This window comes from Larus michahellis, chromosome W (genome assembly GCF_964199755.1).
Source record: "Larus michahellis chromosome W, bLarMic1.1, whole genome shotgun sequence".
In the NCBI taxonomy this organism is placed as follows: domain Eukaryota; kingdom Metazoa; phylum Chordata; class Aves; order Charadriiformes; family Laridae; genus Larus; species Larus michahellis.
The window spans coordinates 20,122,922-20,146,772 of NC_133929.1; the positions used below are offsets into that span (position 1 = coordinate 20,122,922).

The 23,851-nt window shown below is 44.1% G+C and overlaps 1 protein-coding gene across 1 annotated transcript; it reads right to left on the minus strand.

The window, feature by feature from the left end:
- Window positions 1-1,889: 1,889 nt before the first annotated feature.
- Window positions 1,890-16,410, minus strand: LOC141735689 (protein patched homolog 1-like). Its single transcript, XM_074568774.1, has 3 exons — window positions 15,308-16,410; window positions 12,923-13,115; window positions 1,890-3,281 (listed from the first exon to the last, which is right to left on the minus strand). Exons 1-3 carry the CDS (start codon window positions 15,509-15,511, stop codon window positions 3,238-3,240), a joined length of 441 nt encoding a protein of 146 aa, XP_074424875.1. The 5' UTR covers window positions 15,512-16,410; the 3' UTR covers window positions 1,890-3,237.
- Between the last annotated feature and the right edge of the window lie 7,441 nt (window positions 16,411-23,851).

The following is a 23,851-nucleotide window of genomic DNA, read 5'->3' on the forward strand; positions in this document are numbered from 1 at the left end:
CTTAAAGGTCTTTTCCAACCTAAACGATTCTAGGATTCTATGAATGAAATTATTTCTTTTTTAGGATACCTTACAATGTTCCATTTCAAGCTACTGGAATTGCAACATATAGCCTGAGGTGGTTTTATTTTTTTTGATATGAACACTACTTTTACTAACCATTCAATAGCTACCTTGTGCACAACTGCACTACAAATAGCTTAATAGAGAACAAGCTCTCTATATAAAGGAACATTCCTAGGAGCCAAACACTTGGGATAAAAATATTTGCCCACCAATGTGGAAGACAGACTTTGAAAAACCAAAGTCAAAACTTCCAGAAGTAACTACTGGTTTTGGACCCTCAGTTTTCATGTGATCAGTTTGAGGTGCCTGAACAGGACAAAATTTTCAGGAGAATCCCCCTTCTAAAGACTATGGCATTAAAGTGTTTCTATTTGAGCACTTGGAGGGGTGGGGGGAGAATATACTTCCACTTCGAGAGATACCACATTTTCAATTTTTCCAGTATTGTAAATGTGTATCATTAGAGGAGTCTGGTCCAACAGTTTTACATTGACAACTCAAAGCACTGAAATCATACCTCTAATAGTAATGAACAAGTCACATAAATTTCACCCCTCCAAAGGATACTGACCCTTTTTGATAAATCAGATGTGTAGATCAGTGCCCCTTATGTTTCCATTACTGCTTGAGCAATGCCCAATGCAGACAACATCTTCAATTTGCAATACTTGTTATCACTAGAATGTGACTAGAGAGGAATAAAATAATGTCCACAACCACCTTCATGACTTGGTAACCATATAAAAGCAAAGACTGAGAAATATATCCCAATGCAGTCACCTGAGACTTAACCTTTACTATCCAACCCAAAAAACAGCAGTGTGCAGAGGAAGACAAAACCAATCTGGACTTGCAAGGAGACTATGCAGCCTCTCCTATTCCATGCCACCTCCAGCACTCCACAGTGGGCAAGCGCCCATGGGAAGCTACAGGCACCCTGCCTTCTCTCCATTCAGCACCTTCTCCCTGCTGGGACAGTAACCAGGAAGGGTCTTCCATTATTCTACCTCTCTTCCTGGCCTTGTACATAGTATGCCTTTCTCAGCTTTGACTGCTGTTAAGGGCTTCCTTCTACTCCTCTTCCTCACTTAGTCTCTCTCTGTACTGTTCCTATATGCCATCTCTATTACACGTGTATACTGGTGTTTCTCAAAAACAGCAGAAAAAAAATCTAGTTTCAGTCCATTACAATGGTATGCAGATAAACCAGACAGCCACAGCTTCAGCTCCCTGTCCTAAGTGTGCACCAGGATTAGAAAAGTTTATACCTGTAACATAACAGAAGGCAATACTTAACGACATCAATAACAATTTCCATTTGTATTGATAACATACTCCATGACAACAAAATATAACAGCCAAGTATTAATCACACAGGATTGAAAACTCCTTAAAAGAAATTAATATACAAGAGCTGAAGTTCTCTGGCAGGTTATGAAGATTACCTTTTGAACTGATTTTGGTTTACATGGTCAGTCTCTGAATTTATTAACTATTGATTGTAAGACATTATCACATATGTTCTGATATTCTAACAATGCTAAGGACAGATCTCACAAAGTCCGTCAGGGTTATATTCTAACAACGTTTTTGCTACCTGCACTGATTTTTCTGCCCACTTATTTCATTGTGCAAAATAAAGGCTTAATAGGGTGTGCCTGAAACTGAGTCCAGCACTGGCTTCTAGGAAAATTAATGTGACCATCTCAACCATTTCTGTCACACTGAGAATTAGATAATGTCAGGTTCTTAATTTCTGCTTTAAAAAAGAGGGGGAAAAGATTGTCTGCTACAAATAAAATAAAGTTACAGAAAACACCAAAGCACTTCAAAAGACCGCTTTTTATTTCCCAACCCATCATATGATATAAGTTACATTCCTCACACATGCTGGAGATGACTCCAATGTTGCTGTTACAAATTTCATTAATTCTAACATGGTTACAAATAGCAAAAATAAATAAAAACAGTCATCAAAGATCAGTTTTCATTCTGTCACAGTTTGACAAAGTTCAGGACAGTGACAAGGACACAAAACTGTCTGCAGACTCAGGAAGACATTTCAACAACAGTTGCCTCACCTCATATTGTGAAACTTTCTCTGCAACTTTAAGGGTGAAACCCTTTTATTTCTAAAAATCAAATAAAAGCTGATTTTACATGTATGCATCTATTACCTAAAGGCAGAAAAAATATATTTCTGATGAGGTAAAATAGATTTATTGCTAAAAAAAATTTATATATTTTGGATGCACTTCCTTGATGCCTCTCTGGGTTGAGAAAGTGCAGTAAAAAAAAAAGAACTATACAAACTGAATAAAAAAAATATAAGAAGCAAAAAAATGCACAAGAATACAAAACAGACAAAACTTGTACATGTAATTCAAACTTTCCAATTAAACATAAAATTCAGTAGCTGCTTATTGAGCTGGGACACATTCTTGGTAACTGGATGTGAGCTATTCACCTCTGGGTCACTAGTTCTAATCCAACCAGGAACAGTAGTGACCACAAGTTGTTTACAATCTGACAGATACTTAGTAGCTTATGTGAAATGAATTGGTGGTCTCAATCCATTTCCTAGTGGGCAGGTGTCCATCTTATAGAAAACCACCATCACAATTGGTATCCTTGTTGACCATTTCAACAAAGAGATTGAGAAATAAATGGATATGGAGAGCGAAGTAGCCTTTCTTCCAAAGATATGATCCATTCAGGTCAGAGTTGAGCCACAGTTTTTGGTGGCCAAAATCCTCAATCATACTGAAAATGATTCTATGATTCAGATTCCAATACAGACCCCTGAGGGATACCACTCATCACCGATCTCCATCTGGACACTGAGCCGTTGACCACTATCCTCTGGATGCGACCATTCAACTAATTCCTCATCCACCAAACGGTCCACCCATCAAATCTACATCTCTCCAGTTCAGAGAGAAGGATGTTTTTGGGAACTGTGTCAAAGGCCTTACAGAAGTCCAGACAGACAACATAGTTTCTTGCAAGTATTCCCTACCAGCTGCTTGCTGTACCATCTGCTGTTACCTAAGCAGCTTCCTTCTGAATTGCTTTGCACTGAAGCAAAACTGCTCTCACTGTCAGACACAATCAGGTCAGGTCACCGCTCCCCCAGCACTGAATCTGCTGCCTGTCATGGCTCCTCCCATCTCAGTATTTCTTACTGGCCACCAGCTCCCAAGACAGTGCTGCATCTGTCAAGAGGCCCATTTCTCTTAGTTTGCTTGCTATTCACACCAAGCAGTAAAGAGCACATTTGACTTTGTGTAAGAATGTAATTAGAGATTCCTGTCAGATATACTGAGAGTGTGACCATATGTCTAAGTTTATTCTAAGACACAAAGAACTGGAAAAGAAAGTTAAACAAATGAATGAACAAACAAACCCCACAAAAAATCTTTACTTTCTACATTTGGCTAGCCTGATCATTCAGATAATTTTACTTCACTACCAATCCTACCGCATTGCAAAACTGATCTATTCTCCCTTTAAACCCAAAGTTATTAGAATCTCTAGAAATAGGAGGGAAAATGCCCCTGCTGTAGCAAGTATACATAAAATACCAGAGATTTTATTAAACCGATTTGCCCAGAGAGGTGGTAGATGCCCCATCCCTGGAAACATTCAAGGTCAAGTTGGACAGGGCTCTGAACAACCTGATCTAGATGAAGATGTCCCTGCTCATTGCAGGGGAGGTTGTACTAAATGACCTTTAAAGGTCCCTTCCAACCCAAACTATTCTATGATTTCTGTACAATTAGTTAAGACCTCTTAAAATTCACATAAAGACAGTGTCAGTGCTTGCAATATATGCTATCAGTGCATTCAGCTTGTTGCATAACATTAACCCCAGCTCCCTTCTCTCAATTTCTGTGGAGTTGACATCACCTCTCAGCACTGAGCACTATTTTCACCATTATATAGTGAGCCCTCCTTTCATTGTCTTTCCACTTGAGGCCGCATGGGGCAGAACACAATGGAACCCCCAGCTTCACACACAGGCTTCCCCAGCCTGCGAAGAACATCACTCTGGACTGATTTATTTCTAACCCTTCTCTCTGCATCTATGCAGGGAAACACACATCACCAGGAACCACTTTCATGATTTTGTTGCAATCAGGATTAGCTGGATTAGGGGTTGATTTATAAGGACTCCCTGCAGCTGTGAGGAAGTTTCATCTCAAGGTCAGTGTGGTGGGAACTATATTCTGTCAACACCACCACTCATAGCTGACTACAAAACGATACAAAAGAAAAAAGTTGCAAATGTGAAATATATGAATGAACAGTTTATGGCAACAAAGAAATTTACAGATTTCCCCATTGGCTGTTTAAAAAGATGCATACACTTCAATGCTGTATTACTTTAAAACAAGAAATCTGTATTAAATTTATAAAACTTTAAATTTATTAAAAAAAAATTAGTGGTTTAGGAGGTGGGAAGAACCTGGGGAATAAGCGTAGCAACCCACACACAAAACCACAGAGGAACCTTTGGCACATATTCTAAAACCAGTCATGCAACTTGAAGACTGTTGCACTGTTGAAATTTTATTACATATAATGCTGTTACCTTCAAGGCTATTTAATTCCTAGACCATAAGTGCAATAAGTAACAGAGACAAAAAAAAAAAAGAAATTGTGGGTTGGAATGCAGAAAGGAGAAGCAGAATTCAATTTTTTTGTTTGCTTTTGGTCCTTAAAGCACAATTACCAAACTCTTACCTTTCTCCCCAAAGAAACCCCTCCCCCCATCATAAGGGCATCACGCAAAGACAGCAACACATTTGTAGCCCGCATGATGCAAAAGAAATCTATAGAGAAAGAGGGACTTCTGTTTTGTGTGTGTGTGTAGTTTTGGGACCGACCTTTTTCTTTCTTTTATTTTTTTTCCAAGAGCAGTCCCTCTTGATTGATCAGCCCAGTTCTGTGCAAAGCCTTATCTGTTATATTTCTGTCTGTCCTTCTCTTTGGTTTAGCGCATTCACCCACACAAGAAAAGAGGTAAAGCAATGGAGGCTTTGACCTGCAGCTGTGACACAATACTTTTGCACAGCTCTGTCGACCCCTGACATAAATTTTACACCGCAACTGGCATTTACACACTTAATATTATCATATGAATAGCCTACTCTGTGCTAATTATGCTAATCAACTGTCTAACACTCTGCTGTGAAAAATGGTTGTATTTAGCAGTCCACTGCCTACCAATAGAACTTACTGTGTGGCTGAAATGTACATTCAGATGGACCTGAATGGTAAGATTTTTTCCACGCTGCTGACTTCATTCAGACCACAGAAAAATTTATTCAAGTCAACTGGTTTTGGTCCTCAACAAAACAGTTACGAGAAAAAAGCGAGCGTGTTTCTGCCCTAACATTCTAAGTCTGCTTGCAAGCAAAATGATAAATCAATTGGTGTAGGAAACAAAAGGGGGGAAAGATTTCTTTTGCCAGCCATGAGAAACTGTAGCTTATTTTTTTTAAAAAAAGGAATAAAAAAGGTTATCCTGTTTCCCCAAATCTCTAGAGAGAGACAGATGTTTAGGCCTGATCACAATTCTCTCAAATTGCTAGCTTTTATCTACAGTTCAAAGTCATAATAAATGCATTTTCATTTTATTTTGTTTCATGGTCTTAATAACTTGCACTAGAGTATCATATTTTCTATTATTTACCACTTAACATCATTTTCTAAACAGCAAGGGCTTCTTTTCTGAGTATGAGGAATAACTTCCCCTCAAGAAGTCAGTAGAATAAGACCAGTGTAAATGAAATCACAATCAGGCTCAAGTGGACAATCAAACAAGAGAAATGCACAAGAAACATCCTCCAGGAAAACTAATACAGGAAAACATACCCTTTCCCCTCTGCACACATCCAAGGAAGTTACAGCAACTCAGAGATTTGTCCAATAACTCAAACATAAATCCGATTATTGCATCACTCTTAATTTCCCTTTCAGGCCAGAATTGCAGAATCTCCTTTCAACTAGTTTTTAAGTGTTATGAAATGACATGTTCATATACAAAATGGAGAAATGTGCAAATAAACCTCCTATATTCACTACTGAATCTGAAGAAGATAAGCACACTGGAAGGTAATTAATTTTTAATACACATCAAAGGATATTTAATTAAAAACAAGAACAACTCTGCAATGTTTATATCCAGAAGGTGCAGTAACACACTCAGTCTTTCCATTACACAGCATGAGGTCAAGAAGAACCCTATGCCTCTGCCTTCCCTACTTTCCATCCTTTGTCTACTCTGCTTTCATGTGCATGAGTACATGGTGAAGGTCTCTACTTTTCTCTAATATTTTACACATTACATCCCTATTTCACTAAATTAATCAGACTCAGACAAGCCATATCTTGATTTCTAGCATCTGTTTCAGTTGTTATTATCTGCCAGTTCAAAGCACTAATTTATTTGCACTCTTTCAGATCCAAAATACTGTCTGTGCAGCCAAACACACAAATAACACAACTAATGTGCCTATTTCAGAATGTGTGGATTTTCCCCCCTTTCTTTTCTTTTTTTAAATAGATGGACCACCTTGATCTCATGGCACAGAACACTACATTGCAATGCTTGACTGTGTAATACATCTGGCATTTTTGGGCAGGATTCCTGAGCTAGAGGCTAGAAGCCCTTAAGCAATGATTCTGGAGGGTGAGTGGAATCATACAAGCTGACTTAACAGTGCTCATTTCTACTTTGTTGCACTTAGCTTTCAGTTACCGACTGAAGAGTAGAAATGCACTGAACTAGTAAACAAGAGAAGGTTGACCTTTTGGTCTTCTATGTTCAAGGGCTCAATTCCAGCCTCAGGTATATGGGTGCACAACAATGCACATGTGCCTTAAATTATCAGCTTTTTCTTACACATGAGAAATATACAGATGTTTCAAATATACAATGAAGACTTGTATATTTGAAGCTAGAATGAAGTTCTGTACGATTCTCTAAAGGAACAGCATCTTTGTAGGAGTCAGATTATGTTTTTCCTCATTCCTTTATCTCATATTTTGCTCAAGGACTGAAACAATTAAGTTTTAAAAAAAAAAAAAGCAGAAGTTAAAGCCAAGACATTCATTCTAAACAACAAAATTTAAATCTTCCCATACGTGAAAGCATATATATGGTCATCAGTTTCTATAAAGGGCTTTTTACCTCAGAAAACTGCGCGCTCTGCCAAATTCAGGATGTTTATAGCAACTGAGGTGATGTTGAATAAAAATAACAGGGAAAAAAAGCAAGTAAATTGTATTTATGGTTATTAAACCTTCCTGTTAAAGAAAAAAAGTTTATACAGCTAAGAAGAATAAGAATATTTTTTTTTTAAATTCTGAATTCAAAGTTATTCCTTGTAATTCCATTCCACCTATTTCTAGTAAGACCCTGCAATACACAATAGGTCAAAATTATTACAAGTCAACATCACTGGATGAACAAGGATGAACATCTGGCATTCATCATTCATATTTAGTATACTGTAAATAGAAAAATAAATAGCATAAATCATACAAAACAGGCACCAAACATTTTCCTGTTCTCCCTCTTGATTCATGGGCAGAGAAATAAAGTGGCTATTATAAGATACTATGCATTTTCAGTACACAGAAATCACAGAATCGTTTAGGTTGGAAGGGACCTCGTGAGATCATCTAGTCCAGCCATCCTGCTCAAGCAGGGTCAGCTAAAGCAGGTTGTCCAGGACTGTGTCCAGTCAGGTTTTTAATATCTCCAAGGATGGAGACTACAAATCATGTTCCATAGTGCCTCACAAGAGAAAACTCAGTGCTATCTCAGAAATCTGCTCCCTCAGTAAAGTATCAATAGTAGAAGCTCATAGTTTCTACCAGTAATAGTGGAAGTTGCATATCCATACCTTTCCAAACTCTGACAGGAAACTACACTCCTTACTGTAGAACTGTGACTTAGCCATTAAGGAGTTTTACTAGCTTCTTCAGGTTTTCCCAGATAGAGTTACTAACAATCACAAATAGGGAAAGACTTCCTACATAGTACAAAACTGGAGTGATTAGAGAAATTAAGAGAAGCAAAGGCATATTGAAGATAAATAAGAAAGATTAAGGAAATATATACAACTGTAGGATAGAAACATGGGGTAGATAAAGAATAATGAACCGCTTGGTAAAATTCTGTACTTTAGCTCCTACTGAACTCCAAAAAGAGCAGCTAGGATCACGTATAGCCACATCATCATCTTTGGAGAGGAAAAAATACTCTGCAAAAGCTAGAAGACTGAACTTAATTCTACACACAGGAGAAAAAGCCTGACAAGGAACAGTTCTACAAGGTCTATAACCAAAACAGTATTTTAACCAAACAGAATATTCTTAAATAGGTAGCTGTGGGGCAGAACATTTTGCAAGCACAGTTTGATAACAAGTCATGCATAAAAATCCATGAGTATCAAGATGAGAACATATTCTATTAGACACCAAAAGGAAAGCAGTTGCAGACATGGTAAAATTAGCATCCCAGTGGACACAACTCCAACAGGACATAGGGAGGTCAGCTTTGAAGGAGAAATCCAAATGAAATATAAACATGGCATTGTGGAAACCAGACAAATCTCCCATAGCTTTGTCCAGACAGCACTAATCTAGACATCTGCTGTGGAGTATAATCTAAACAAAGGAATTAATCAGTTCATACACCTGGAAGCTGTCATATTTCAGAGCCTCCTAACAGTTATGCATAACTGAAACATTCACTTACATGTAATATCCTTTAAATTTGTTGAGTGGTCAGGAATTGTTACATGCATACATTGTGCATCTTATTACCTTTCTGAGGAGCCACCACAAACACTATTTAGTAACAGTTGTTGGACCATCTCTTCCCACAGAAAAAATAAATCATGAAAATAAATGGAGTCAGGGTGAGGAGTTTTCTTTAATGCATTCTCTGTTGAAAGTAATTTTGAGTGTCCATGGCTTTCAGAGTTCACTCTTGTCTGAACCCAATGTCTGCTGAGGAATAATGAGAAAGGAAGGCCCATTTTCTACAAAAAGAGTCCACTTAAGTAATAGGAACTAATAGACCTCAAACCACTCACCAATACCTCCACATGGCACCACAACTCCAGCAGCAGCCTGCCCTACTGCTGAGCCAGCCCTACTGCTTACCTACATTCCCTCTGTTCCTGCTCAACAGCAGTGGCACAGGGAACAAGAAAGTAATGTGGCTTTCACTACGTTCTATTTCACTCCTGGATTTACGCACCAAAATCTCCAAGCTCTCTGGTACTACAAAAATGCCCATCTCGACCTGTTCAGAATCAGCAGAATCCCAGGGTGCAGGAATTCACTCAAAGCTCAGGAGAGAGAAAGAAAGGAATGGTGCAACCAAGGCAGTGCCCTGTCTAAGCGTACATGTTCCAACAGAAAAGGAAACAGATCCTTCCAAACAAGGATTTATAGTGCACATTCTGGCACAGACATTAGCCACAGCATGATAAGTTTGGAAATAATAATGAAGATTAATTTTCTGGAGCCTCGAGTAAATTAAACTCCTATGAAGTTTCAAAGGCAAAAGGAAGCATGTACTTACAACTTGGGGGGGGGGCAGTTCTACAGAACAAGATCCTCCTGTTTCCCTTCCCATAATAGGTAGAGTGAGGGCACTTGTCATGTATTAGTCTGGTACAGTTTTGTAGAAACGCTGGGTGAAGGCCAGGCTATACTAAAGTAATTCCAAGTTCTGCCACTACTTTCAATGAGTTCAGGTTTCACCCTTTACCTTCTCAGTGACCAAAGAATAGTTGCACTATTCTAGACTAAACTAGAGTTTCACCAAGTTAAAACTCTTAAAGATGAAAGAGGAATTTTAAATACTTTATTCTTTTGATGCATTAGCTGTTCAGCAATGAGCATCAATCCTGAGCAGTGACATGTATACCTGTCAAGATGGAACTTGACAGAGACCTATCAGTGATTTAGAATGCAATAGCCGCATTGAAATAATTGGCAGGGGTTTGGTGAGGGGGGTGGTGGGGTGTGCTGCAGGGGTGACCTCTGTAGGAGATCATGGGCTGCCCTGTGTTGTACACAGCAGGTTCCAACTGCAGGTCAATGGAGGTAACCCTTCCCTTTTATTCAGCACTGGGTAAGCCACACCTGGAGTACTGTGTCCAGTTCCGGGCTCCCCAGTACAAGAGACATGGACGTACTGGAGAGAGTTCAGCAAAGGGCCATGAAGATGATTAAGGGACTGACTGGAGCATCTCACAGATGAGGAAAGTCTGAGAGAGCTGGGACTGTTCAGCCTAGAGAAGAGGCAGCTTAGGGGGGGATCTCATCAATGTATATAAATACCTGAAGAGAGGGTGAAAAACGGACAGAGCCAGGCTCTTTTCAGTGGTGCCCAGTGACAGGATCAGAGGCAATGGGCACAAACTGAAACACAGGAGGTTCTGTCTGAACATCAGGAAACACTTTTTCACTGTAAGGGTGACTGAACACTGGAACAGGTTGCCCAGAGAGTTTGTGGAATCTCCCTTCTTGGAAATATTCAAAAGTCATCTGGACATGGGCAACTGGCTCTAGGTGGCCCTGCTTGAGCAGGGTGGGTTGGACCAGATGATCTGCAGAGGTGCCTTCCAACCTCAACCATTCTGTGATTTTTCCTTGAGAACTGAATTTTTACTGCTGGGCCAGTCACAGAGATGTTGTCAGCAAGCGGTTTCTTTTATTAAACTGTCAGAAGAAGCAGGTGGCATAAGATGGGAATACCCTTCCTAGTAAGTGAACCACAGTAATATCAGGATAATAAACCTCAGGGACAAGTGCTAGATGGAACTACAATCAAACGTTATTTACCAAACACTTATAAAAAAGCAGAGACAAAAAAGTAAGAGCAAAAATTGACAAAAGAAACTTTGCCACAACAATCTCACAAGGAATTAAGAAAAAAATGCTGAGGAAAAAAGAATGTTCACAACTGTGCATTGGTAATTAAGGTGCACAGCACCTAATGACCAGAACAGATTCTGAATGTACATCTCTGCCTATGGGTGGGACCCTGCAGTGCCTGCTCTATTTTTCTCGGCTGTGGGGGCTGATTTCATCGTATTTTTTGCTCCTCAACTACGTGTACCAAAAAAGTTCAATTAGTAGCACCTTATTTTTCAAAATAGAAAGAACGATACTCACTAGATGATCCATGAACTTCATCTTGACACCAATATGGCTGTCATCTGCAAATCTGGTCCTATACGCTATAACTCATCCACAGGGCAAGACCATCTTGATAATAGCTGATAACTTTGCACTCAGCGCTAAATTCTCAATGCACACAGGTATTTACTAATGATTACTTATTGTCGTGGTTTAGCCTCAGATGGCAACAAAGAACCACGTGCCGCTCGCACGTGCCTTCCTAATACAGGAAGGATCGTAAGAAAAGGCAAGACTCTTGGGTTGAGACAAAGGCAGTTTAACAGGACAGCAAAGGGAACAGGCAAACAACAACAACACGGACAGGGGAATATACAAACGCGATTACGGAACCGCCGCTCCCCGCCGCTCGCCGACCGGCCGGACCCGGGACGCCCCAGCCCGCTTTTAAGCAGCAACTTCCTGCCCCCTCCCCCGGCAGCTCAGGGTGGGCGTGGCTCACATGGCATGGAATACCAGGAAAAGTTAACCCTATCCCCACCGGAACCAGGACACTTATGCAGTTTTATGTATTAACTTTTATAAGCCAAATTCTGCTGCAAGCTACTTTGACATAAATCCAGAGTAACTACCACTGTCAACAAAGTCAGTCTGGTTTTACATAAAAACAGCTAGAGGGAATCTGATGCTAAGTAAATAATATTTTCTCCCTGAAAAAGAAAAAATGACAACCTGGAGTCATGCCTCTCAGACTAGAGCAACCCTGAGCAGGCCCCCGGACAAGAAGGAAGTAACGCTGACTGCCTACAGGCCCTCAAGGGAAGCAGCAGCTCCACATTCCCCCACCTGCATGCTGGGGTGGGGCTATTTCTAAAGGAAGCACACAAATCCCCAGTCTCCCAATACAATTTCTTCTCCTTTACCAAAGCAACCTTCCTACGCTGGTGCTTAACAACACAAAGGCAAAACGGGCGAGCCTTTTGACTGGTTTTGGAGGACATCTTGCCCTCTGGCCTAGGGCAGTGCCCACAGTCACCCCACACCTGTCTGCCTGGCCACAGCCTCTGGGCTGGCCAGGCCGGGCTTCACTTCAGCAGTCTTTTTTTTTTTTTTTTTTTTTTAAAACCTTGAGACAAATGTTTCTCCCCCACAGTTGAAAGCTATCCAAAAAAACAGGACCACACACAGGCACCCACCCCTCTAGGCCATGCTCCTCATGGCCTGCTATGGGCACATGCACTCCTAAAATGTTGAAAGGGAGGCCTCCTTGCAGCGCAGACTCCCATCTTTGGCAGTGGGGCCAGAAAGACACTGCTGCCAGCAGCCCTCCTGTTCGGAGAGCCTCTCCATGGCTGGTGAAGTAGTATGTGCCACCTGGAGCCACGTGCCCTGCTGTCCACCCCTTCCCAACCTATACACACTCTCTGGTGTTCACCAGCCTCACAGAGCCCCGCAAAACAGCACAGACAGCGCTTTGTAAGCTTCCCCTGGCTGCCAGCTCAGCCCCCAAACAGTCAGCTGCCCCTCCTCTGCATGAAAGTCTATTATATACATATGTATACACACACATGCATGCACACACTCTTAAAGTCTCCGACACTCAAGCTCTTTTTATCCAGCTCCTGAGATGGAAGGGGCAATGTGGGGAGGGATGACATCAGAAAAAAGGGGATCTTGGACTTACCTTCCACCCACAGCTCCTCCATGTTGGTTTCAAGATTTGCTGCCCTTAATCCTACAGCAAAAGCCCCAAATATAAGAAGGCCAACAACCAAAAACTTTCCACAGTTTTTTTGTATGAAACAGCCCAGTTTAAATAATAGTCTCTGAAACTTTGCTCTCAGCCACAGCGGTGCTTTTCTTCCAGTAGCTTTCCCCTACAAGGCAAGGAAAGGTTAGTAGTTAAGAGGCAGGGACAGACATTGACGCAGGGAGGGCACACTTATTCCAAGAGGGCATATGGGTAAAGTCCCCCTCCAAGCACTAACACACAAGCAGAACAGTTATTTACACATAAATGCTCATATCCTCATAGTGTCCCTTGGAATAAAAACAGTAACACTGTCCTTCGTGAAGGGCCTTCATTCCATGACTCAGCTGAGCAGCTTACAACCACCATTAAGTATTCATGTAGGCCAAGATGTGTAGCTGCTGGTAACCATCCTATCGCTAAACCACCATGCAGGTTTGGGATTCCATAACTGCTTGAAATCCATATAAACAAGACAGCGTGTAATAAACAGAATCATGTTTGTTAATCAAATGAGGCTTTCTTAAAGACTGGTGAAAACTTACACTGTTTCGACTCTTCACATACTTAAATCGCAGGCATCCAGCGTGTTATCTGGTGCACTTTGATACCTCAAGGCCTAAATCACAGGCATCTGGTGTGTTTTAACACTTCAAAGGGAAGAGCTAAGTTGTGAGATAAGCTGAAAAGAGTCTCCCCAAGGACACTGATAAAGATGAGGAGCCTTCAGCCTCACGACCATCAGGAGGCGGGACAAGACCGACCCCCTAGCAACAGGTCGCTCAGACACGGAATATACCAGGATTGACACATATACGGGAACCAGAAGAGTATATAATCAGCTACTTTCGGGAAGTGGGTGTGCGCCGTTGGCGGAGCAAAGACTCCCTGGCCGCCCAGCGCTGTTTTGCTTGTTGCCGCTTGCTTAATAAACTAATTTGATTAATTGGACTGGTTCCTGTCAATTATTGGGCCTCAATCTATAACAAATTTGTTGCCGCTTGCTTAATAAACTAATTTGATTAATTGGACTGGTTCCTGTCAATTATTGGGCCTCAATCTATAACAAGTGTGTGTGTGCCTGCTCCCTGCCTAAGCTGCCCATCACTGTCTTGCACTCAAGTCACCGCTACCAGTTCAGGTTGCAACACACTCATTCATACTGGCAAGATTCATGGCTCTAAGAGAGAAATAACCTATGTCGAGAAAAAAAAATGTCCCCTTTCCTGTTCTCATTAGACCTCTAAAGGGCTGAGAGTGGGGTGGTGGGGATGCCGATAGTGAAGGAAAACTACTTTGTAGAAATTTGTTGCCATTTCTCCAATTCCCAGCCCTTAGCACAACTAATGCTAAAGTAAATGCATGATCCACATGGTGAGCAGTGCTGTAAGATCATAAAAAATTAATTTCCATAGAGTTTAGAGACACTGTGAGATCTTAATTAGGAAGCAGAGCAGCCATCTGTAAATTGCGACAATATTTGTGAACGGAAGAGGGCAGCCACATGGATTTTTTTGCCTTTCCCCTTTTTACAAAGCCTAGAAATCTGCTCCATGAAATGAAATGCTCTTTGCAGAAAGGCATTGTCTCTTGAGGTTGTTTATTTTGAACATTTTTTGGTTTGCAGACGTTAGCGGTTGGGACCGTTCCCCTTCCCCTCCCCGAGTTGGGCTTCCAGAGCACTCCTGCACCTCCGGCGTTTCCATGCTAACAATAAAGTCGGTGAGCTGGGGGAACGCAGTACGACCTGCACAGATTTAAGGCAGTAATTTATTTACGACTTTCACTTTCCCTCCAAACGCTGGGGTAAACGTTACAAACTTTCTCTGCTATAAGAACCCCTCTCTGAGGGTAGTCGCGTTTTCGGCACTCAATGGAGAACTTCACAAAAGCACAACTTTTTACCATGAAAGCAGACACTCATTTTCTCCCCTTTTCCGGTTTAGGGATTGGTGTTGCAGAATGCTACGAGGGAGCAGAGAGAATCAAAGGAAGCGGAGAGAGGAGAGGAAAAGCGAGAGCGGGCCACAAACTACCCGGGGGAGGCCGGGAGGGAGGTGAAACTGCCTCTGGGACATTTAACTAGAGGAGCGCTCCGCAGCACAAACACACACCAGGGAAAGCGTATGCAAGAAGGAAGGGAAGGAGAGCACTCTCTCCCGCACTAAAGAGTCACAGACGTCCCTCTCTTTTTCCCAGCATTTTATTGGTGGCTGTTAAATTTCCATCTCCTCCTTCCACCCCCCACGAGAAAACACCTCCCCCATAATAATAGTACTAGCATATATCTCTGAAAAAAGTCTGAGAGATTGAATGCACCTTTGAGATCTGCTCCAAGGCGAAAGCCGCATCGCAGTAGCTTGGTCGCTGCAGATACTCCCGGTCGGACTCCGCGGCGCGCTGGTTCCCTCCAGGCCTTCGTCGCCTCCCGCTATCGCTCCTCACCGCCCGGCCGTGGTGTACGCCGCCGCCCTCCGCACTGCTGCTCGTCTCCGGCTCCAACACGTTAACGGCTGAGGCCATGTTGCCGCCGCTGCCGGCGGCGTGAGGGAGTTGCCTTTGGTGCTGTTGCTGCTGACGCTGCGGCGGGGTCCGGAGCCCGACAGTGGCCCGCGGAGTGCGGCAGGGCCCGCGGGGGGCTGGCGGCGCTGCAGACCGCAAGCTGCTGCTGCCGCCACCTCTGCGCGTCCACTTCACGCGGAATGTTGGGCGGTGGCTGCTGCCACAGCCGCTCCTGCTGAGTCGTACCCTGCGCCTCCCATTGCCACATTGCGTGCGGTCCCCGAGGTGCTGGCGGTTGCTCCCCGCACCCAGGGAGGGTGGGCGGGCGCGACTCCCTGCCCCCCCCCCGCGGTTGCCGCCGCGCTTTCCTCCGCTCCCGTTGAAAACGCTTCCTCCGGCCACCACTGCCTCTGGGAAACCGTTCAGCGGCGGCGGCGCGGAAGCGGCACGGCGGGCTGCGGATGTGCTGTCTCGTCGTGCTGCACCATACTGCCTCAGCGCCGGGGTGCTACCCGCGAGTCGCGGGGACGGTGAGGCTCCGCGCTCTGCCCCGCGGCGGCGGGCGGGCGGCTGCCTAGCGCTCTTCCCCGGCGTGTGTGCGGCAGGACCGAGCTGGAGCCCCTCAGCTCAAGAGATGAGGTGAAGAAGAAAAAAAGGATTTTCTCCGTCTGGATAAAGAGGAGGAGGAGGAGGGGTAGAAGGGAGGGAGTGATAGAGGGAAGAAAAATAGAGCTGAAAGCCCGCCCCTGGGGCTGTCAGATGGCTTGGGTTTCTACGAGGCGGATTGGCTCGAGGAGAGTAGAAATTACTCAGCAAACATGCCTATTATTAGCTGCTTAGCAACAGCTCACCAAAGTAGAGAGACCACCCAGGCAGGCAACCCTTGTACGCATCGCCAGTTTCAGGGGGAGCCTTAAAGAGATCCAGCCTTCTTTGCATGCAATACTTCCATTAAGGAATGCCTCTCCTTTCTTCTTCATTTTCTTTTCAAGATTTTTTTCGTTCGGGATGCTTTTAGACAAATACATGCCCAGAACTTTCTCGCGATCCATATATAGATTTTTTTTTTCTTTTAAAAAAGAGGAGGGAAACGGGAGGAAAGCAGCATTAAACAATTTCTAAAGCCCTTAAAAGAAAATCCTTTTAGGGGCACCTTGGCCTCAAGCTGCAACAAATACTGGGAGGTCCAAGATGCAGAAATAATGACAGTGGTGAATACTGTGGTAGGAAGTGCCAGATTTTTCTCACTCTGACTTTATTTTTTAACTAAAGAGGTGACTTAGTTCCTTGCAATAAAAACACCCCGTCCAGTTAGAAAAGCACAGTGTAAGATTATGACTTGAGGGATTTAAAGTTGCACAGTAGCTAGCCTGTTTCAACTTAGGGCTCATTCTTTAAAACTGAAACCAGAGGATCGCCAACTTTAATATGTTTTAGTGTAAAAATTAATGAAACGCAGCCAGTCTGGCCGCGCTAAACACTTCTAAAACTATACGTGATTGTTTACTTTTTTGGCACCGCTCCTCCCCGTCTCTGTTCATTGCGAAGTAGCCATTAATTGCTACCGTTACAGCTGCGCGCATTCTCGTCCAGCCTCGGGGCTGCGCACACTGGCCCCCAGCGCGGCTCCCCGCAGAGGAGCCGCGGGAAGCGGGGACAGCACAGAAGACGTTGCACTCCGCGCCCCGTCGCACCCGGCTCCGGCCCGGGCAGACCTCCCAGCGCACTCGCGCGGAGGACAGATAAAAACTCGCCCGCCGCGGCTCCGCGCCTGGCCCAGGAGGCTCTTTGTGAGCTGCCTCCGAGCAGGTGAATTGCTGCGCGGCAGCGAAGGAGATGTGTGTTCGTTAAAAAAAGTCGAGGGGGGACGGGACGAGACGGGATCAGACCCAACGTGCGAGCGAGAGCCTGGGACGACCTCTCTGGGCGGCGCGGAGGGGCGCTGCTCCTTCTCTTTCCGCGCTGCGGACAGCAGTGCCGGAGCTGCCGGGGCAACCGCGGGACGTGCTCAGAGGAGGTCTCTCCCGGTACTGTCCCCCGTAGCACGCCGGGACCGTTAAGCCCGCGGGCACCGGGCGCCTTTCCCTTCAATACGTCAAACTCCCGGGGCTGCGGTCGTGGACAAAGCCCCCGAGCCTCGGGGCACTGCCAGCGCCATCCTCTCTTGGGGGGGAGGGCTGTTTTGCAGAGGTTGTGTACCGGCAGCGGGGCTTTCCCGGCAGGGCTTCGAGCCACCAAGCCCCAGCGCTAGGAGCGGCCTATGCACCTCACCACTAGTGCAGAGAGTCTTTTTGTGAAATTACAGTGGCACCCATTGACAGGGGTTTTCCAGGGTCACTGTCAGCAGTGGGGGATCCTCTCTCCCTTCTTCCACTTCCCCCTACTTTTTCCCACGCTTCCCTGTAGTATTTTGATTGCAAGGGAAATCTGCATCTTTGAAGGCCAGGCCTTGTGCTCCTTACTGAGCTGTCTCCAGGAAAACTGCTGGGAGCAGCACACACATGTACATACACAAACATGAGAGAAAGAAACCTAAAGGGAGCCAGAGGCTGGTTTTAGTTGGAGGATGAAATCCACACCTAAGATGCAGTCACAGAATCACAGAATGGTAGGGGTTGGAAGGGACCTCTGGAGATCATCTAGTCCAACCCCCCTGCCAGAGCAGGTTCACCTAGAGCAGGTTACACAGGAATGTGTCCAGGCGGGTTTTGAATGTCTCCAGAGAAGGAGACTCCACCACCTCTCTGGGCAGCCTGTTCCAGTGCTCTGCCACCCTCAAAGGAAAGAAGTTCCTCCTCGTGTTTAGGTGGAACTTCCTATGTTCAAGTTTGTGCCCATTACCTCTTGTCCTGTCACTGGGCACCACTGAAAAGAGCCTGGCCCCATCCTCCTGACACCCACCCTTTAAGTATTTATAAGCATTGATAAGATCCCCCCTCAGCCGTCTTTTTCCAGACTGAAAAGACCCAAATCCCTCAGCCTTTCTTCATAAGAGAGGTGTTCCAGTCCCCTGATCATCTTTGTAGCCCTTTGCTGTACCCTCTCCAGCAGTTCCCTGTCCTTCTTGAACCGGGGAGCCCAGAACTGGACACAGTACTCCAGGTGCGGCCTCACCAGGGCAGAGTAGAGGGGGAGGATGACCTCCCTCGACCTGCTGGCCACCCTCTTCTTGATGCACCCCAGGATGCCATTGGCCTTCTTGGCCACGAGGGCACATTGCTGGCTCATGGTCATCCTGTTGTCCACCAGGACTCCCAGGTCTCTTTCCACAGAGCTGCTCTCCAGCAGGTCAGCCCCCAACCTGTACTGGTGCCTGGGGTTATTCCTCCCCAGGTGCAGCACCCTACACTCGTCCTTGTTGAATTTCATAAGGTTTCTCTCTGCCCAAATCTCCAGCCTGTCCAGGTCTCTCTGTATGGTGGCACAGCCTTCTGGTGTGTCAGCCACCCCTCCCAGCTTTGTATCATCAGCAATCTTGCTGAGGGTGCACTCTATCCCTTCATCCAGGTCATTGATGAATATATTGAACAAGACTGGACCCAGTACTGACCCCTGGAGAACCAGTCAACCACCTCTTATTCAAGTTTCAGCTTGGGAAAATAACTGTGCTTCTCATTAGGAACCAATGTGCCATTGCTCCTGCTCCCATTCAACCTGACCAGGTCTGATGAGGTGGCAGGGCTGAGAGATGGGGAATGAAGGGACTGGTGGACAGGTATTTTGGCTCATCCTCCAAAACCATAGAAGATGGTCTCTTCAAGTACCATGAGCCTTCAGATCTGCGCTGCCTGCTTCCTGCTTGCTAGGCTGACTTCTCAGGGCTTCACAAAATAGACCAGTGCACTTAAATTCTTGCTCTTTGTTCCAAAACTTGATCTGAAGACTCAATTTAACAAGTGCTATCTTAATCTCCCCTCTCTCCCTGTGGTCTGGAGGGATTAGTTTATATTTTTTTTAGCATACACAAGAGATGAACTACTGCAGGGATTTAATTGTCCTTGCTTATTTGGTGTACGTGGCAAGGGGGTGGGTCAACTCACCACACCTTGTTTTTGGTTTTTTTCTGTTTTCCTTAAGGAACAAGTGTCAGTGAAAAAGTCTCCACTTGGGTGGTCAGAGCTGTGGCTGCCCCCAATTTGTCTCATAGCTGATACCTGGGTGCTACATTCCTAGCGATAATGTTTTAATCAATCTGCCCTTATTTACATTTGCAAGCACTGCTGGCTGTGTACCCAGAACTACTCTTCCACACTGAGGGATTTTTTTCTTGCTTCAACAACTTGCAAGGATCCCACAGATTTTTTTTTGTCAGACTTGCTCTGTGGGTGAAAGCCTGTGAAGGTGTCTCCTTAGGTAGAGTGGCTGCAATCTGAAATCCTTTATACCTGTTCTTCCCAATGCTTGGATGGCCAGAGCTGGCATACAACAATCTCAGAGATTTGGTCATACACAAATAACTTCATTTTGTAAGGCTCTGCCTCTTCCTTAGGTCACCTTTGTTCTCAAAGGTACTACATTATAACCCCTAATACTGAAGAGCTTCATACTTCCTCCAGCCAGGTGAGGAGGGATCAAATTCAACAGAGGTTAATAATGAGTAGCACTGATTTTATTTTAATACATTTTTCCAGGTTGCCCATTACCTGTGGCCATGCCATTAAGAAGATTGTACTGCATGAGCATCCAATTACCTTAATAAAGAACCAACACTGAAATGAAGTGCGTACCCTTCAGTTTACTTGTTAGGGACTAGGAGAGAGCTGAATGTGGCAGAACAGGGAACAAAACTAACTTGCATGAAAATAAAATGGGTTTGTGTATCCTTTCAAATTTTTGCCTCTCACACGTTTTCATCATTCAAGAGCACAAGTCTGCTTCAGCCCTATGCTCCACATACCTGTTTTACATTGTCTTTGGCATTAAATAAGGTCACAAGGTAGCACCTTCCCTGCATTTTGCAGAGCAGCATACCTACTTGAATCTGCCACCTCTCCATTTCTCTAAATATATGCCCCACCCACCAAGTGCCCTACTTGCTACCTTGCATGTGGGTTTTACAGTCCAGTGGTAGCGGTATGCAGCAAGGAGCCACTCTGCAGGGCAGCCCCTCTGTAGAGTGCCTGAACTTGGGAAAGGACCCAGTAGCATGAAACAAGCCCTGCTCACTCCTTGCTCTCTCCCCGTCCTCAACACTGGAATAAAGAGAACTGCTCAAACCAACTTGTCAAAATAACATGGCTAATTATCCCTGATCTCCTTTAATGGAAAGCTGTTCCATATGCCACAAAGGAGCAAATGACACTAATCCAGGAGCACAGTCATTTTTCTTCTGCAGAGGGCTGCAGAGAAATGCAAATTCAGAGCCACCAAGTTTCTGTGCTCCTCCAGCATAGCAGCAGATTCCCAGAGGAGGGCAATCCAAGTGCCCAGGGAGCTGCGAAGGACAGCAGCAGTAGAAGCAGTCCTCTTGCTCCAAAATCTGGAGGACATCCCAGCTCTAGCAGACCTTGTCATATTCCACAAAGGGCTTTAGTTTTACAAACCAAAGTCATCTTCAAAACAGATTCTTTTGTGAAAAAATGCTTTGCCACTTGCAGGACTTCAATGTGCACAAAGGGGGGAAAGTTAAGCTGAAAAGTTTTTAGAAAATCCAGACAACATTGAGTCTGTGTAACGATGTAACTCAACTCTTGCATTTGGAAGAAAGCAGGGCATTCATTTTCATGATCTCTGCCATCAGATCTTGCAGAAAAAAAAGCTGAGTGACATGATGTCTTTGACCCACTGAAGAAGCAACAAATTTATTAGATATAGGTGTGAGAAATGAAAAGGAAGTAAACCAATGGAGGCTTATTGTGTCTTTCTTTCATACTGCTAATCCAGTATGCACATCACTCCTACATGTCTCAAAAGGGCTTTATACAATATGACAAAGGCAGAAGAAAAATAAAAGTGTGTGCACACGTGTGCATGTGTGTGTGAAATAAGGATAAAAACAGAAAAGCCCAATAAATTAATCCACTGAGCTGCAAATTTTACATTTACTGGTTCTTGAAAGCAATTAGATTTTAAAGGATTCCTCTTCCTCCTCCGCCCTCCTCAGGCCTAACATTTATCAAAAATATTAAATCCCCTTGAGATACAGTGTCAGATTATAATTCAGCCACACAATGACTCTAATAGCCCAGACAAAAATGCAGATACAACTATGAGACTGGTGCTGAAACTATATTAAAGCCCTTGAACCATAATGAAAACTTGTTGCCTGGTTAGAAGCTGGGAGATATCAAGCTTGGCTTAAAAAAAAAATCTTTTTAAACTGTGTTTAAAAAGCAGACATTTTGTCAATTCCTCTCCCCTCCTCATCCTCAGAAAACAAGTATATGTCCCATACTAAGGCTAAGGCAATATACAAGATGAAGCTATATAATTGAAAACCTCTTAATTTTCTTAATTCCTTAAAATTTAAATGTCGTATGCCCTTCCTTCCTTCCTTCCTTCCTTCCTTCCTTCCTTCCTTCCTTCCTTCCTTCCTTCCTTCCTTCCTTCCTTCCTTCCTTCCTTCCTTCCTTCCTTCCTTCCTTCCTTCCTTCCTTCCTTCCTTCCTTCCTTCCTCTTTCATCAAGGCACCGCATGTAGATAGATAAGCTGTCTTCCACCTCCAGCTTTTCCAAGAAAATCTTCCTTTCTTATCCCCACTTGCCCTGCATGCCTGCATCTCACCCGTGGAGGTACTGTCCTTCCAATTCTTTTTAGTTGAAGAAAATGCGGTGAATTTCATTCCCTACTTGCTCCTGCAGGCCAGCCTCTAGTCCATCTGGAGTTCCCTTTGGACTTGGCTTTTTTCTGCTCAAAAGGAAGGGAACTGTTAGTGTAATCCCTGTGCCACCTTTTGGTTCTATCTTCACGACTATGGCAAGGGCATGAGCAATTGGGATGGTGCACCTACCTCAGAACTGGTATCCTGTGTACATGAATTGCAGGAAAAACCACATCCAAAAAAGGGTCTTCCAGGAAGATTACTGCTCCAATTGCCTTCAAGGATTTCACTAGACACATATAAGGTTTAGAATTCCCCTCCTCCTTCTAATACTGATCCATGGACGTATGTTCTTTTGTTTTTAAATCCCACTCCTGGTATCATGTTGCAGAGACCTCAGGTTTGTCTTTACAGGAATCAGGTAATGAATGCTATGATCAAGAATAGGGGGTCCTGCCTCTGGCCAGGCAGAAAAAAGGCAAAACAGGGTTTACTGGACTGTATAGATTCGATGGCCTGGCACATCAGACTCAAGGAAATATAAGGCTTTGCTGGACAAATTTGCACACTGTACCCTAATGCTGTAAGTATACAAGGGGAAAAAACACATCTGGATTTCTGGAGTTACAGAATAGTTGTCTGTGTTGGAAGATGAGGTGAGTCTAACAGGGAACAAGTCACAAAAGCATCCTATTGTGTGACCAGTCTGATTTCCACGTGTATCCTTGGCAACGGCTATCTCAAAAGAAGACACTTGAAGGATTGAAAAGGGTACTGGTGGGCCTGTAGGAGTCACCCCTCAGTGTAACCCAGGGTCAATACTGAGTCCAATCCTGTTTAACATCATTAATGATCTGGAGGATGGAGCAGAGTGTACCCTCAGTACCACTGCTGAGTACTCCAGTATCAAACATGCTAGAACTCCAAGATGAACTAGAGTCAAAAGCCAAGTGGTATGCCACAACTGATATTGCCAATGCATTTTTCTCTGTCCTTTTGGCAGCAGTGTGCAGGCCACAACTTGCTCTCATGTGGAGGGTTGTCCAGTAAACCTGGAACTGATTGCTCCAGGGATGGAAGCACAGCCTTATGATTTATCATAGACTGATACAGACTGCACTGGAACAGGGTGAATCCCCTACACATCTGTAATATATTGACAGCATCATGTGGGGCAACACGACAGAGAAAGTGTTTGAGAAATGGATAATAATAATCCAAACCCTTCTGAAAGCTGGTTTTGCTATAAAACAAAGCAAGGTCAAAGGACCTGGATGAGAGATGCAGTTCTTGGGAATAAAATGGCAAGATGGGCATTGTCACATCCCAATGGATGTGATCAATAAGATAACAGCTATGTCCCCACCAGCTAACAATAAAGAATCCCAAGCTTTCCTAGCCCTTGTGGGTTTCTAGAGCATGCATATTTTGGGTTACAGCTTGGGAGTTCTCTCTGTCAAGTGACCTGAAAGAAGAACTATGTTGACTGGGGCTCTGAGCAGTCACAAGCCTTTGAACAGATCAAACAGGAAATAATCTGTGTGGTAGCCCTTGGTCCAGTCCAGGTAGGACCAGATGCAAGAAATGTGCTCTACACTGCA

Bases quoted from the DNA above. Each gene is read 5' to 3' on its own strand.
- LOC141735689 (XM_074568774.1), bottom strand. From the start codon at position 15,511: ATGGCCTCAGCCGTTAACGTGTTGGAGCCGGAGACGAGCAGCAGTGCG. The intron at 13,116-15,307 runs GTGCATTCAATC...CTTGCCTTGTAG, and splicing joins CCTTGGAGCAGATCTCAAAG to GGGAAAGCTACTGGAAGAAA. The intron at 3,282-12,922 runs GTAAGTCCAAGA...GCCTCTTGACAG, and splicing joins GGAGGAGCTGTGGGTGGAAG to ATGCAGCACTGTCTTGGGAG.